The sequence below is a fragment of the Zonotrichia leucophrys genome, chromosome 22 (genome assembly GCF_028769735.1).
Source record: "Zonotrichia leucophrys gambelii isolate GWCS_2022_RI chromosome 22, RI_Zleu_2.0, whole genome shotgun sequence".
Taxonomy (NCBI): domain Eukaryota; kingdom Metazoa; phylum Chordata; class Aves; order Passeriformes; family Passerellidae; genus Zonotrichia; species Zonotrichia leucophrys.
The window spans coordinates 4,163,006-4,178,842 of NC_088191.1; the positions used below are offsets into that span (position 1 = coordinate 4,163,006).

At 52.3% G+C, this 15,837-nt stretch overlaps 1 protein-coding gene across 1 annotated transcript; it reads right to left on the reverse strand.

The window, feature by feature from the left end:
• Nucleotides 1-1,001: 1,001 nt before the first annotated feature.
• Nucleotides 1,002-14,223, reverse strand: TNFRSF10B (TNF receptor superfamily member 10b). Its single transcript, XM_064730962.1, has 10 exons — nucleotides 14,073-14,223; nucleotides 8,013-8,142; nucleotides 7,282-7,410; nucleotides 6,855-6,969; nucleotides 5,908-5,993; nucleotides 5,700-5,807; nucleotides 5,219-5,259; nucleotides 3,598-3,709; nucleotides 3,040-3,225; nucleotides 1,002-2,953 (listed from the first exon to the last, which is right to left on the reverse strand). The coding sequence occupies exons 1-10, from the start codon at nucleotides 14,139-14,141 to the stop codon at nucleotides 2,676-2,678; spliced, it is 1,254 nt and encodes a 417-aa protein (XP_064587032.1). The 5' UTR covers nucleotides 14,142-14,223; the 3' UTR covers nucleotides 1,002-2,675.
• Nucleotides 14,224-15,837: the final 1,614 nt, after the last annotated feature.

Here is a 15,837-nt window from a genome sequence, read left to right on the forward strand (position 1 = left end):
CTCTGCCTGTCCCACCTGCAGGGCTGCCAGGGCTGCCAACCTCCTCGCCCTCCCCAGCTGTGATGGGCAAAGCTCCTTGGGGCCCATCCCTGCCGAGGCTGCTGCTGGAGGAGCACCAGGGATGCTCCTGGAGGTGTCCCTTCCCACCCCACTCTGCTCCTCTGGCCCTTGGAGCCTCCCCTGTGCATGGCCGCCCTCAGCCTCGCTGCAGGAGCGAGGGGGCTCCTCACCCTCGCTGCTGTGACCCTTGGCAGCCCCGGCCAGCAGGTAGGAGCACGACTTTCTGTCCTTTCCACACAACCTGGGCTCTCACCGCTGCTTCTGAGTCCTGTTTGCCTTGCCCAGGCCGGGACCGAGCCCTGGCACTGAACCTGCATGTGCCCAGGTCTGCATGCTCAGGGGGCACAGGGCAATGCCCACAGGGCACGAACCCTGCGGGCAGCTCAACAGCAGCTCCTGCTTCTCACCCAGCCCCACGCTCCTGAACATGGAATTTTAGTGCAGGGGCTGGGGAGCAGCTGCAGGGGCATTTGAGGGGCTGAGCAGAGCCCTTTTGTCACTAAGCACTGCATGGATTTGCAATACAGCTACTGCAACACACAGAGCCCTGGCTGGTGGAGCTGGAGCCCCCCGAGCTGGCACGGGGACATTGGCACCCCCTGAGCTGGCATGGGGACAGTGGCACCCCCTGCTCTGGCATGGGGACAGTGGCACCCCCTGCTCTGGCACGGGGACATTGGCACCCCCTGCTCTGGCATGGGGACAGTGGCACCCCCTGCTCTGGGACAGGGACACTGGCACCCCCTGCTCTGGCATGGGGACATTGGCACCCCCTGCTCTGGCATGGGGACAGTGGCACCCCCTGCTCATGCCCCCTGATCTGGGGTAAATAAAGGCCAGGATGGCTGCTGAGGGCTTTCCCTGGCACAAAGGACCCTTGGGGACCATCCCTGGTGGGGTGGCTGAGCATTAATTCCCTGGGCTGAGTGCCCAGTGCCACGTGGAGCAGCTGGTGCCCACTGGGACCCTGGAGCTTGGTGGCCATTGGGACCCTTCACCAGAGTTCTGGGGGGAAAACAAATCAAACCAGATGAGAAAATCAGGATTTTTTTTTTTTTTTTTAAATTAAACCCTTCATAAACAGAAATACATAAAACTGGAGAAGCAGACTGGCTGGGCCAGAGCTCTGTAAAAAACACACAACCATGCATAACAAAAACAATATTTTTATAAAAGTTTTAAGTTAACATATGTAACGTTTACAGTTCCTAATAAATAAGTACAAAAGTTCTGCTTGTCTTGTTGGAGGGTGGGGGAATGGGAGCAGCAGGCAGGGTGCTCAGCACCCTCCCATCACACTGGGGATGGACTGGGCTGCACTGGGGTGGCAGCTCAAGTAATCCAGTGGTTTTCCCAGCTGTTTTCCCAGCTGGGTTGTCCCTGAGCTCTGTGTGAGGTGCAGTGTTTGAGGATTTGCCCACAGGCTGGGATGGGCAGGAGGTATCAGGTCACACTCACACTCAGTGCATTCACCTGGGGCACACAGAGACAGCAGAGCCACCCCACAGCCACGGGGTAACCGGAGGGATTCTCCCCTTCTCCTCAGCTCTGGGGCCTCCACAAGGATGTGGAAGTCCTGGAGCAAATCCAGAGGAGGGCTGGAGCCCCTCTGGAGCCAGGCTGGGAGAGCTGGGATTGTCCAGCCTGGAGAAGAGAAGGCTCTGGGACTTGCAGGAGTGACACTGTCATTGCAGGAGTGACATTGTGACATACCTTCAAGCCCCTTCCAGTACCTAAAAGGGCTCCAGGAGAGTTGGACAAGGGCCTGGACTGCCAGGACAGGGAATGGCAAATGAGATTCACATTATATTAAATTTAACAAAAAATTCCTTCAAAATGAGCTAACACTGGCAGAAAGGCTGCCCTGATAATCTGCCCCATCCTGGCAAAGACTCAAGGTCAGGCTGGATGGGGCTTGGAGCAGCCCCATGGAAGGGAAGATGTCCCTGGTCCTGGCAGGGGGCTGGGCTGGGTGACCCCTGCATTGTCCCTTTCCCCAGGCAACCCCAGAGTCCACTGTGCAAATCAATCATTTCCCTCATCCCCTCCAAGTGCAGTTCTAAACTGGTTTCTAAGAACAAGCAGAACCATGTAAACAAAAACAAAAAAAACCCAAAACCTAAAAATTCAGGTCACAAAAAGCAGCCCAAGATCCCAGCTGAGCTTGCAGAACCACCAAGCATGCAGAACGAAGCTTACTTAGAGATGTTCTAGAAGCAGAAGCCATTTCATGATGCCAGGAATCCTTTGAAGATCAAGGATGATCCAGTTCAGAAGCACAGGGATGCCAAAAACCCTTCTCTGCACAGATCCCAAAGAAATCTGGGTAGTACCAATGCTTCCAAGAGAGATGCCCCAAGGCAGATTGAAGTTATTTGAACCTCTTGGTGTTGACTCAGTGAAATCAAGAAACCAGCTCGGATTCCACGAGGAAGAGCCAACATCGAACCTGTAACTCCAGCAGAGGGGAGCCTGGGGCTTGTGCTTCTCATGAGGATCAGCTCCTCCTGGCTCAGCTGAATTCATGATGGCTTCAAGAGCAGAGAAGCACAGGCCAGCTATAAACAGCTACAATTTGACTCTTCTGGGTATTTCACAGCTGCAGAGCTGCTCCTTCAGCTCGTTTCGTACTCAAAGCCTCGCTCCTGGACCAGGGTCTTACAGATGTCCTCTGCCACCCCACCAAGGCTGAGGCGGTCCAGGGTGTCCAGCAGGGTGTTCACAGAGGCCTTGGAGCCCTCCCTGTTCTGCCACCTGCGCATCATGTTGTAAAAATCATCCAGAGACTGGCCCATGGGGATGTCAATGTCCTCCAGGTTCAGGTTGAGGCCGAATCTCCTCCAGTCGTCTCTGGGCACCTTCTTCCCAAAGGTGTAAAAGGTGCTCTTCAGCGCTGGAGGGGCAAAGGGACAGCTCAGAGCACAGGCAGCAGGGACAGCAATCCCAGCCCCAGCACATCCCCTGGGCCCCAGCACTCACCTTGACTGGGTTCAGTCCCTGGTGGAGGAACCAGAGTCCTCCAGAGCCTCTCACTCTTACTTGGCAGCATCTCCTGCAATGACAATGTCACTCCTGGAATGACAGTGCCACTCCTGCAATGACAGTGTCCTACAGCACCCACCAAGCTGCAGCAGCAATTGGAGACCCTCTCCCTCTGTCCCAGGGCTGTTGGGGCAGGAGATCAGCACCCAGCCCCAGGACATCCATGTCTGATCACCCCCAGGACATCCATCTCTGATCATCCACCCCCAGGACATCCCTGTCTGATCACCCCCAGGACATCCATATCTGATCACACCCACCCCCAGGACATCCATGTTTCCTCTCTGCAATGGCAGCAGGCCCCGAGATGGGGACACCAGAGCTGTGTTTGCTCAGCGTTAAATCTTCCGAGGACTCTCTCGACTGCCACGAGCAGATTTTCCCACGCTGACCCCACAAAGAGACCCTTCACCATCTCCCTGAGCAGCCCAGCCCTGGAAGCCCCCCAGGATGATCAGATCCTGGCCTGGCACACCGGGCAGGGGTGCCACTCACGTACCTGTCTCTCTATTGCCAGCCTCTCACGCAGCTGCCTCTCTGTCCGCTCGTTGGGGATGTTGTCCTCTCTCCCGCTGTTCTCTCTCTTGCACCTTCGCAGCTTCTGAAGCTGGAGTTCAGTGGCAAGGGAGAAACACAAACTGTGGTGGTTTGGGAAGGCAGGAGCCTGCCTTGGATCCAAGGCCATGGATCCTGAGCTTGGAGGAGCTCTGGGGGAGCCCAGCCCAGCCCTACCCTGGGATCAACACTGTGGATCCTGGATGTGCCAGTGCTGCCACCAGGACGGTGTTAATGGCACTGAGGAGGGGGCTGGAAACACCCAGAGCACCTCCAGAGACCTCCTCTGCTTGGCCCAGCTCTACCAGAACCCTGCAGGGATGAAACTCATCCCCTGCTCCTCCAGCCTTCCAGAAACTGCTGGGTGAGACTCATCCTCCTGCTCCTCTGGACTTCCCAGGAACTGCTGGGTGAGACTCATCTCCCTGCTTCTCCAGCCTTCCAGAAACTGCTGGGTGAGACTCATCATCTCCCTGCCCCTCCAGCCCTCCCAGGAACTTCTGGATGAAATTCATCTCCCTGCTTCTCCAGCCTTCCAGAAACTTTTGGGTGAGACTCATCTCCCTGTTCCTCTGGCCTTCGCAGGAACTGCTGGGTGAGACTCATCATCTCCCTGCTCCTCCAGCCCTCCCAGGAACTTCTGGATGGAATTCATCTCCCTGCTCCTCCAGCCTTCCAGAAACTGCTGGGTGAGACTCATCTCCCTGCTCCTCTGGCCTTCCCAAGAACTGCTGGGTGAGACTCATCCCCAGCTCCTTCAGCCTTCCAGAAACTTTTGGTGAGACTCATCCCCTGCTCCTCGGGCCTTCCCAGGAAACTGCTGGGTGAGACTCATCATCTCCCTGCCCCTCCAGCCCTCCCAGGAACTTCTGGATGAAATTCATCTCCCTGCTCCTCCAGCCTTCCAGAAACTTTTGGGTGAGACTCATCTTCTCCCTGCTTCTCCAGCCTTCCAGAAACTGCTGGGTGAGACTCATCCCCCTGCTTCTCCAGCCTTCCAGAAACTGCTGGGTGAGACTCATCTTCTCCCTGCTTCTCCAGCCTTCCAGAAACTGCTGGGTGAGACTCATCCCCCTGCTTCTCCAGCCTTCCAGAAACTGCTGGGTGAGACTCATCTTCTCCCTGCTCCTCTGGCCTTCCAGAAACTGCTGGGTGAGACTCATCTCCCTGCTCCTCTGGCCTTCCAGAAACTGCTGGGTGAGACTCATCCCCTGCTCCTCGGGCCTTCCCAGGAACTGCTGGGTAAGACTCATCATCTCCCTGCTCCTCCAGCCCTCCCAGGAACTTCTGGATGAAACTCATCTCCCTGCTTCTCCAGCCTTCCAGAAACTGCTGGGTGAGACTCATCTTCTCCCTGCCCCTCCAGCCTTCACAGAAACTGCTGGATGACACTCATCCCCAGCTCCTTCAGCCTTCCAGAAACTGCTGGGTGAGACTCATCATCTCCCTGCTCCTCTGGCCTTCCCAGGAGCTGCTGGCCAAGTGGGGAGCAAGAAGGAATGGGGGACATTACCCCAGCCCACAAACAGAGCCATTCCCCTCTGCCATCCCAGGAACTCACCACAATTTCAAAGGGCTTCTTGCTCGAGGGGCTCTCATCCCCTGGAAGATGGAAACAGAGCTGTGATCCCTCTTCCCCTAGGCAGGACCCTCTTCCTACCCTCCCACACCAGGTGGGTGCCCCTGGGGTCTCTCTTCCCACACCAGGTGGGTGTTCCCAAGATCTCTCTTCCCACACCAGGTGGGTGTTCCTGGGATCTCTCTTCCCACACCACGTGGATGTTCCCAAGATCTCTCTTCCCACACCAGATGGGTGCCCCTGGGATCTCTCTTCCCACACCAGGTGGGTGTTCCCAAGATCTCTCTTCCCACACCAGGTGGGTGTTCCTGGGATCTCTCTTCCCACACCACATGGATGTTCCCAAGGTCTCCCCACCCAGCCCACCCCAGGTGGGTGTTACCAGGGTCTCTCTGCCCACCCAGCCCACACCAGTGCAGAGCCCCTGGCCAAGGTGGGTGCTCCAGGGGTCCCCTGCACTCACCTGGGGAGCTGCAGGGTTGTTTCCAGCAGCAGAGAGCAGTCCCAATCCCAATCCCGATCGCAATCAAAATCACAATCACAATCCCTGCAATGATGCCACCCGTGAGGTCTGAAGCAGACAAAGCAGGGTGTGAGCAGCTGCTCCTGCTTCAGCCTCAGCAGCAGCTCCCACCCCATCCCTCAGCCATCCCCCAGCACTCCCCACTCACAGGAGGGGAAGGTGGCTGTGTCAGGACCACACTCCAGGTCACTCGTGGGTGTGCAGGGCTTCAGCACCACTTGACCGTCGGGACACCTGGGAGAGGGGACACAGAGTGGACTCAGCAGCTGTGGCTCAGCAGCACAAATCCCACAGGAACCACCTGTAGGAGTGTTGGGATGGATGGAGATGAGAGATCTCTGCAGCCAAGGCGTGGAATTTGGGGTTTATTGCAAAGGGCCCTGCTGGGAGCTGCAGCCACAGCTCAGAGCAGGCCTGAGAGCAGAGAGAGGTAAAGAGAAAGAAGGCAAGAGCGTGGTAAAGAGATGACAGAGTGAGGAAGAGTAAAGAGAGAGTAAAAGAGGACGAGGTTCCTGTTACAATACAATAAATCTTCTGGTCGTGGAATTTGGGGTTTATTGCAAAGGGCCTGGGTGCAGGGCCCTGCTGGGAGCTGCCAGGCACAGCTCAGAGCAGGCCTGAGAGAGGAGAGGGGGAGAGAGGATGAGATGGTAAGAGAGTAAAAGGGGTAAGAGGGGAAAGTTCCCATTACAATACCATAAATCTTCTTCTGTGTTTAATATTCCAATTCTCACTAACCAATCTAGTACAAGATACAAATCCTACAGCATTTACATACAGCCTATAAGAATCATTACATTCCCACACTGTGTTTCATTTTAAACCCTAAAAACTCCTCTTTGGGCCCTTCTGCCAAGCTGCAGGGTCTGCTCTGACCCTTGGAGCTGTCTGCAAGCAGAGGGTGTTGTTCCATCAAAAGGGGATCACCTTCAGCCAGCCACACCATTGTTTTCCAGTTGTTCAGTAACTGAGGGATCTCAAAGTTTGCTTTCATTTCAATCTCGCTTATAGTTTCCATATTCTCACAATCTTTTGCCAAACAATCATATTGATAAGGCTTTCCTGTTCCATCTTCCCCAACAGCCCCTGACCCACCTGGGCTGGCACTTCTGGCACATCTCACAGGGGTGCTCCGGGGGGCAGAAGGTGCCGTTCCTGCAGGCACACACCGTGTTCCTCTGGGGCTGGCAGGGGCTCAGCTCCACCTGATCTGTGGGACAGAAGGGACACAGCTCCACCCTGGCTCCACCTCAGGCAGGACCAGGTCCTTCCCTGCTGTTAGTGCCAGCTTTTCCTGCCCCACAGGGGAAAAGCAGTGCCTGCATCAAACTCCACCAGCAGCTGCCAGTGCTGCTGGGAGCCTCATCCTCCTGCTCTGTGTGGAGTCTCAGGCCAAGCTTTGCATGAGGGATGTGGCCTTTAATACATGTGGCACCCCCAGCCATCCTCTGGGGACACTGCAGGTGACACTGGGCCCTGAGAGAGCTCAGCTGGACCCAGCCCTGCTCCCCCCAGCTCGTACCTTCCCTGCACTTGGAGCACTCCTGGCACGACGGGAAGGTGTTGGGATATTCCATGTATTCCCCGGGTCCACAGGACTGACACGTGCTGGAGCCTCCCTGCTCCTCACACTCCTTGATAAGGTGGGTACCTGAAGGGAAAGGGAAATTCTGAACACACAGGGAGCCCCAGGAGAGGCTGAGGGAGCTGGGCAGGGGCTCAGCCTGGAGCAAAGGAGGCTCAGGGGGCCCTTGTGGCTCTGCCCAGCTCCTGCCAGGAGGGCACAGGGACAGGAGCAGAGGGAACGGCCTCAGGCTGGGCCAGGGCAGCTCAGGGTGGGCACAGCAGGAATTTCCCCATGGAAAGGGGGCTCAGGGCAGCTCAGGGTGGGCACAGCAGGAATTTCCCCATGGAAAGGGGGCTCAGGGATTGGAACTGCCCAGGGAGGGTTGCAGTGCCCATCCCTGGAGGGGTCCCAGGAAGGGCTGGAGGTGGCACTCAGTGACAAGGTGGGGATCGAGCACAGGTTGGATTTGGTGGCCTTGGAGGGCTTTTCCAACCTGAAGGATTCTGTGATTCCCCCACCAGCAAAGCTCAGAGGCAAATGAGCCAAGAAAAGGAAAATATTCCCCAAATGAGTGCTTAGATCCATGACAGTGGAGCAGGGCAGAGCTGGAGCTCTGCTGCCCCCCAGGACAGGAACAGGAGCACAGAGAGGCTGCAGAGGTGGGATCAGTGCTGAGACCATCTCACCTGCAGGGCACTTCTTGCAATAGACACCATCGCTTTTCCTGTAGTAATCATCTTCCCAGCGTAGATCCAAGGAATCCAAGCTGTCTCTCTTCCTCAGGGCAACAGCACTGGCTTCCCAAGGGGCTGCCTGCTAAAAAAATACAGAAAACCTCGGGTTAAAAACCACCCCAATCCATTGGGCAAGGGGAGAAAGGGCAAGGTGAGAGTTGCTGTGCCCGGTGAAGCAGGAGAGGAGCTTTGGGATGGCTCAGAGCCACCTCAGCCAAAGGCACCCCCACAAAACAGGGCCAGGTTTTCCTTGGCAAAGACAAGAAGAGATGTGGAGGTTTGCAGGGGAATTCTGCCTGCCTGGTTATCAGCAGGGCAAAGAGTCGCTAACGACCCTTTTCCTTCCCAATTTCTGAGAACAACCTCTTTCCTTCCCAATTTCTGAAGACCCTTTTCCTCCCCCAGTTTCTGAGGGACCTTTTTCCTCCCCCAGTTTCCGAGGGCACCAACAGCCCCAGTGGAAGGGGATATTCGGGAACAGGACGGGTTTGTGGCAGGAAACAGCCCCGTGTCAAGGCTGGAAGGCGGCTCCAGTGCCCAGCACAAACCCCTGGGCTGCCACTCTGTTTTCCCTGTTATTCTGCTGAGGATCAGGAAGAAAAATCACATTTCCCTCCGCTCTCCACACCCTTTTTGTGCTGCCTCAGATCCTTCCACCCTGATGGGGACAATGCTCTGCAGGAATGGCCGTTTGTCCCCTTGGGCTTTGGGGCACCTCAATGTCCCCAAAGGGGACAACCCCATCGGCCTCTGAGCCAGCACAGAGCTGCTCCGTGGATATAAAGCTGGATATCCATGGATATAGAGCTGCCCCAAGCTCACCAGTGTGAAAAATGCATGTATTTTATGATTGGCTTTTCGCAAATATTAAAAAGAATATTATATGTGTTGTGTTAGAAAGTAATGTTGTAGTTAAAGTAATTAATTTTCTTAAGTACTGTGTTAAATATAGTTTTAGGTTATAAAAATTGTTAAAATAGAAACGATGCTATGCAGGATACTTTTTTTAAAGAAAGGACTCGCAGTGAGATAGCAGCCACAGGACACCTGAATCTTTCAGAGAAAAATAATTTATTGCTCCATTATCAAAAGAAACAAATTTCTTCCCATCTCAAAGGCTCTGTTAGGATTCCGAGGAAGAAATTGATGATGATCAGACAGAATCCTGTGTTTGAATGGAATTTATGCATCATGTATGAGGTGTATGAATATGCAACAGGTTGTTGCTTTTAAGGGTCAGTCCTCTGTTAACGTGGGTCCTTTTTCGGGCTTGTGCTCCCCGAAAAAGGTACCCAGACATCCGTAACTCTTTGTGTTTGTTGTCTCATATTGCCCTAATTCAAATTGTCCAAATTATTATTACTGCAATTGTATTACTATTTTTACAGCCATTTTATTACTATTAAACTTTTAAAACTTTAAAAACAAGTGATTGGCATTTTTCACACCAGGGCGGCAGGACAGACACTTCTCTCCCTTCCCCTCCCCAACACAGAGGGTGAATTTAAAGCAAATATTTCTGCCATGAGTCAGAAGCTGCCTAGAACACCGAAACAATGGAGTGCTCCTGCCTCCTCCTCCAGAGCTTCCCGCCACAGGAAAGGCAGAACTGGAAAGGTCACGGGGATGGTGACACCACAAACCACCTTACACCAGCCAGGCCCATGCCTTGGGAAGGCTGAACAGAAAAATAAAGCAGGGATTTATCAAAAGAATATCCTCAGTGGATGCACCTTGGGCAGCACAAGAGCCCAGCCAGGGCTGCACACAAGATGAAGCAAAGTGGTCACAAAATGGACGACCAGTCACGAGGTCTCTCACTTTTATAAGCTTTGGTCCATTAGCATTCTGGAGTTAACTGTCCAATCTTTACATTACAAAGTCCTATCATTTCTGTTTTTCTCTCAGTTCACCATTGTTTATGTTTTTGGGCCTGAAACTTGTATGGGTTGTCCTTGGCTAGACAAGGAGTTGTTTTGTCTAGCTGCTCTGTGGAGAGAGCCACACTTAACATGAAGCTCAGAGCTGCACACCTGGGCAGCACAGAGTCTGAAAAATGTGAAAGTTAAAATTTAAGGACAAACACCCAACACGACCAGGCCACAGAGCCCTGGCCAGACCAGGAACGGGGCCAGCTCCTGACCCTGACTCAAAAGGAATCAAATCCATTTTCCTCCAACACCTTCTGGCTCTGCTGGATCTGCCTCTGCTCCTCTTTCCCCCAGCTAGGAACGTTTGCAAGTTTGTAAACTTTTTTATCCACTTGAGGAGTTCCAGCCGCAACAGCTTCACCCATTCTGGTTTTGGAAATCCTGGGAGTGAAAGGACAATTTATCTCTTCCATGGGGAAAAAAAATCCATATTTCTTCCCCACCTGAACTCTGCCACACTGTGAGAGTGATCACAGCCACACCACAGCGTTTTCTGCAGTTTGGGAGGGCCCCTCAGCCACAGGATTTTATTTCTTTACTGTGAAAAATGCGTGTTTTATGATCGGCTTTTTGCAAATATTATAATGGATATTATATGTGCTGTGTTAGAAAGTAATGCTGTATTAATTCTCTTAAGTAGTGTGTTAAATATAGTTTTAGGTTATAAAAAATGTTACAATAGAAACTATCCCATAGTTTCTATTGTAACATTTTTTTATAACCTAAAACTACATTTATAGTTTTAGGTTATAAAAACTAAAAAAACTATGTTGTCACTTAAAAAAAACTTGTTGTCACTTAAAAACTAAAAAAACTATGCTATGGGATAGTTTTTTTAAAGAAAAAATAGTTCTTTTTAAAGAAAAGATAGTAGGATACTTTTTTTAAAGAAAGGACCTGCAGCAAAATAGCAGCCACAGGACACCTGAATCTTTCAGAGAAAAAGAATTTATTGCCCTCTTATCAGAAGAAACAAAATTCTTCCCGCCTCGAAGACGCCGAAGACACCGTTAGGATTAAGAGGAAGAAGTTGATGATGACCAGACAGAATCCTGTGTTTGAATAGAATTTATGCATCTTATGAAGTGTATGAATATTTAACAGGCTGTTGTTTTTAAGGGTTAATCCTCTGTTAACGGGTGTCCTTTTTCAGGCTTGTGCTGCCCAGAAAAACGTACCTCTGTAACTCTTTGGTTTTATTGTCTCATATTGTCCTAATTCAAATTGTCCAAATTATTATTACTCTAATTGTATTACTAATTTTATAACCATTTTATTACTATTAAACTTTTAGAAATTTAAAAACAAGTCATTGGCATTTTTCACATTTACAGAGAACACAACATGTGCATGATAAGTTTATCAGCCCGCAGCACCCTGCTGCCATCCCTAACAAAACTATCAGTCCAAATTATTATTACTCTAATTGTATTCTAATTTTATAACCATTTTATTACTATTAAACTTTTAAAATTTTAAAAACAATTGATCAGCATTTTTCACGTTTACAGAGAACACAACACGTGCATGATAAGTTTATCAGCCCACAGCACCCCGCTGCCATCCCTGACCAAACTATCAGTCCAAATTATTATTACTCTAATTGTATTACTAATTTTATAACCATTTTATTACTATTAAATTTTGAAAAATTTAAAAACAAGTCATTGGCATTTTTCACATTTACAGAGAACACAACACGTGCATGATAAGTTTATCAGCCCGCAGCACCCTGCTGCCATCCCTGACCAAACTATCAGTCCAAATTATTATTACTCTAATTGTATTCTAATTTTATAACCATTTTATTACTATTAAATTTTGAAAAATTTAAAAACAAGTCATTGGCATTTTTCACATTTACAGAGAACACAACACGTGCATGATAAGGTTATCAGCCCACAACACCCCGCTGCCATCCCTAACCAAACTATCAGTCCAAATTATTATTACTCTAATTGTATTCTAATTTTATAACCATTTTATTACTATTAAACTTTCAAAATTTTAAAAACAATTGATCAGCATTTTTCACGTTTACAGAGAACACAACACGTGCATGATAAGGTTATCAGCCCACAACACCCCGCTGCCATCCCTAACCAAACTATCAGTTGGAGGAGTTTTCACCCACAGTAAACAACTCGAGAAAGCCTGGAGGCAGGAGAATTAGAGGCACAGGAATCCTTTATCAGCTTTTCCTCTTTGGGGGAATCTCCAGACTTGATAAGTCTGGAGAAAAAGCTCGGGAAAGCATCAAACTTTGAGCTTCCCCTGCTTCCATCCCCGATTTGTTTTTCTCCTGAGGTGATCCCAAAAGGAGTTGGACCCTGCAGCCCTGGCTGAGCTCTGGAGAGGAAAGAGGATGAAAAGGATGAAAGACATCGGCAGCCTCTGAGGGCAGCAAGAGAACCGGGATAAAAGCAGGCACCTGAGTCACCTGCTCCAAGGACACAGGGTGGGATTTTCCCCTGGAATTCCCGCAAAGCAAGCAGAATTTGAGCTCCAGCGAGCTCAGAGATCCATCAAATGGATGGCCAGTGTCCAGCCATGAGGCAAGATGCATGATCACAGGACATGATGCAATATCACACCACCAATATGCCATGTGAATCCCCACCGAGCAGCTCCCCATCCCTCTCATCCAAAAACTGGGATTAAAAAAATTTTAAAACCCTGAGGCTCTTACCAGCGTGCCCTTAGGGAATGGGTTTAAGGCTTGACTTTACCAGGCCAGTCTCAATAAATTCTGTAGGGAATGAATTGGATGAGAGGCTCCCTCTGCAAACCAGTTTTGGGCAGCGCTGATGTAATTCCAGCAGGGGAGCAGCGCCCATGGGTTACAGGGCCAGCCCTGGGATACAAGTCAGGGCAAGATCTCTAACTCGTGGCAGGATCCTCCTGACTTCAAGCGACAACAGAGTTCAGGTATTCCCCAACTCTACAACATCTAATCCAGGGGGAAACATGATATGCCCAGGTGGAATTTTGTGTCCTAAAACCCCCGCGCTGAGGGTTTGGACATGGTCTGGGCGAGTTCCATTCCCGCTCCGAGAGCATTCCTCGTGTTAAAACATCCCAAAGGGTGTCACCAGATGCCAGCACGGAACGGCAAACACGGCTCGGGAGCGCAGGGAGTGGAAATTCCCTTCCCCGGCCTCGGCAATGCGCGTCGGGTCCAGTTTGCCGCCTTTTGTCACCATCACAACCCCCCAGGGCCATGTGCTCGGAGCCGGGAGGCTGAGATCGCTTTTCCCATCGAAAAAATTCCCCTTCCAGGTTCTGGCATCCGCCCATCCCCGGCCGCAGCCTCACGTCCTGCCGGTGCCCCGAACCCCGCTGTGCCGTGCCCAGGTGAACCCCCCTGGTCCGCTGGCCCATCCGAAACCCCCTGGTCCGCCGGCCCATCCGAACCCTCCTCATCCTCCCCTGTCAATCCGAACCCCTCTGGTCCTTCCCAGCCCATCCGAACCATCCTCATCCTCCCCTGTCCACCCGAACCCTCCTCATCCTCCCCTGTCCATCCGAACCCCTCTGGTCCTTCCCAGCCCATCCGAACCCTCCTCATCCTCTCCTGCCCATCCGAACCCCCCTGTTCTTCTCCTGCCCATCCGAACCCCCATGGCCTCCACCTCCCCATCCCCCCGGGCCAGCTGAGCCCCACCGCCCCCATTTTCCCCGCCCCTCCAGGCCAGGTGAGCGGCCCAGCCCCTCCCCCACGCCCCCCGGAGCAGGTGAGCCCCTCCGTGCCTCAGTTTCCCCCGACTGACACCAGCCCTTCCCCCGCAACCGCAGCAAAGGCGCGGCCCCTCCGCCGCTCTCCGCAGGTAACGCCACCTCCCTCACCTCCATCCAGGGGCTCCCCCCGTTCACAGAGCCCCCTCCGCCGGGCTGAGCCCCACCAGGGCAGCCCCCCGAACACCCCGATGCCCCCGTCCCACCCGGACCCCGTCCCGCTCCGAGCCCCTCGACAGCGCGGCAAGCCTGGGCATGTCGCGACAGCACCGCGCAGCCCCGACAGGGCTGCGGACCCCCCCGGCCGCGCTGCCGGAGGATCCCCACGAGCCCCGGCCCCACTGACCGTGAGCAGCAGGGGCAGCGCGGGCAGGCAGAGCCAGAGCCAGAGCCAGCCCCGTCGGTGCCAGCGCATGGTGAGCGGAGCGCGCTGGATCGCAGGGCGGGCACGGAGCGCGCACAGCCGGGCAAGGTCCGGATACGGCTCTGGGGACAACCGCCTCTCCCCAGGACGCCGAAAAAATTAATGAATCCTGCCCGGCGGGAGCTTTTATAGCTGGGCGTGACTTGACTGAGGTGCAAGAAGGGGCTGACCTGGGGCCGTCCCAGCGCTGCTCTGAGAATTCGGCGTGTTGGTTCATTCACTCGAAAACCGCTTAAACTCCCGTGTGCGGTTTGCTTTGCCCGAGAAGCCGAATTGGCTTTCGCTGTTCCCCTTCCTTTCAGTTTTAGCCACTCGTTATTTTCGCTCACCGCTCAAGCGACCAAAGTTTCGAAACACCCGAATCACACAGGGAATGATTTCTCCGCGTGTTTGCTGCTCCTCTTGCATTTTTTCCCGATCACTCACCGGCCTGGAGCCAGCAGAGCTCGGGGTTTTGTGCTCTGAGAAAAAAGGCGCAGAGGAGACACGGCAGCCTTGCAAAAAAGTCGCCAGAGCTGGGAAGTTCTCGTAGTTGTTATTTTTCCATTGTGTGGCGGTTTTTTAGTTGTTTTTTTTTTTTTTGTCCTTTTTTTTTTAGGTTCTTTCCCCCCCCCCTTTTTTTCTTTTTTTTTTTTTTTTTTGAGAGGGACAAAACTCGAGGGGAAAAGAACCATAAAAGTTAAATCTTTGGACTTTCTGCTGTTACACAAACGGCTCTGGTGCTGCACACAATCAGGGGAGTGTGTGTGTGTGAGAAAAAATAATTCCAAGAAAAGTGATTTTACTGAGATTCCAAGAAAAGTCTGATTTTACTGAGATGGTGGGAGTGTTGGAATGGAGCATTAGAGGAGCTTCAGGAAGGACAGGAACCAGAGACTTCAGAACCCCTTCCAGTACCCAAAGGGTCTCCAAGAGGCCTTTTCCAACCCAAATCGTTCCAGAATCAGGATTCTGGAGCGGTGGACTGTCTGGCTAATGTTTTGCTAGCAGTGCACTGAATCCCTGTGACTAACCTTCCTGTCACGTCCCCGGTGACTCATCGGAGGGTGTAGAAAACAGGTTTGACTTTGCTTTTTCCCTTCAGGCAGGGAAATCTGCAGGAGACAGCCTGAAAAATGCCCCCAGCACCAAGGCATGAAAAACGCAGCTCAGCAAACAAAGTGCTCGGTGCTTCCATCATGCCAAGGAGATGCTGGGCACCCCCGGCCTGGGAGGAAGGCAGGAAGGCTGCTTGAATTCAGCTGGATGAGGGGGATCACAGCTAATCCGCTCTGGATGTGGATATTTGGGAAGCACTGTGCTCATGGCAGGACAAGCCACGGCCACCTGGTTGTCTCCTCGCACGGGGAATTATCCAGCCTGGCTGTGCCACAATTAATGAAGCTGAAATGGGATTTCGAGGAGGAAAAAACTTCCTGCTCGTTTCCTGGGTGGGTGCTTCTATTACAAGCCCCAAAAAGTATGTGTGCCTTTTGTTTAACCAAAACCATGTGTCCTGTGCTCTGGGCACCGCTGACTGCAGCTGAAGTCATTGGAGTCCTCAGAGAATGATTCATTTCCCAGTTAGAGCAGAACTAGCACGAGGTTTAGGTCTGGGACTACAGCTCAATGCTAATCCATGTGCAAATGTGATGGGGAAGGATTCATCCTTTCTGAGAAATCAACCTGATGCTCTTTCGGGAACTGC

What these genes read in the sequence shown, in the direction of transcription:
- TNFRSF10B (XM_064730962.1), bottom strand. Translation starts at nt 14,141, where the DNA reads ATGCGCTGGCACCGACGGGGCTGGCTCTGGCTCTGGCTCTGCCTGCCC. An exon ending in CGCTGCCCCTGCTGCTCACG is followed by an intron (nt 8,143 to 14,072) that starts GTCAGTGGGGCC and finishes GTATTTTTTTAG; the next exon opens with CAGGCAGCCCCTTGGGAAGC. An exon ending in CACAGCCACCTTCCCCTCCT is followed by an intron (nt 5,808 to 5,907) that starts GTGAGTGGGGAG and finishes TGTCTGCTTCAG; the next exon opens with ACCTCACGGGTGGCATCATT.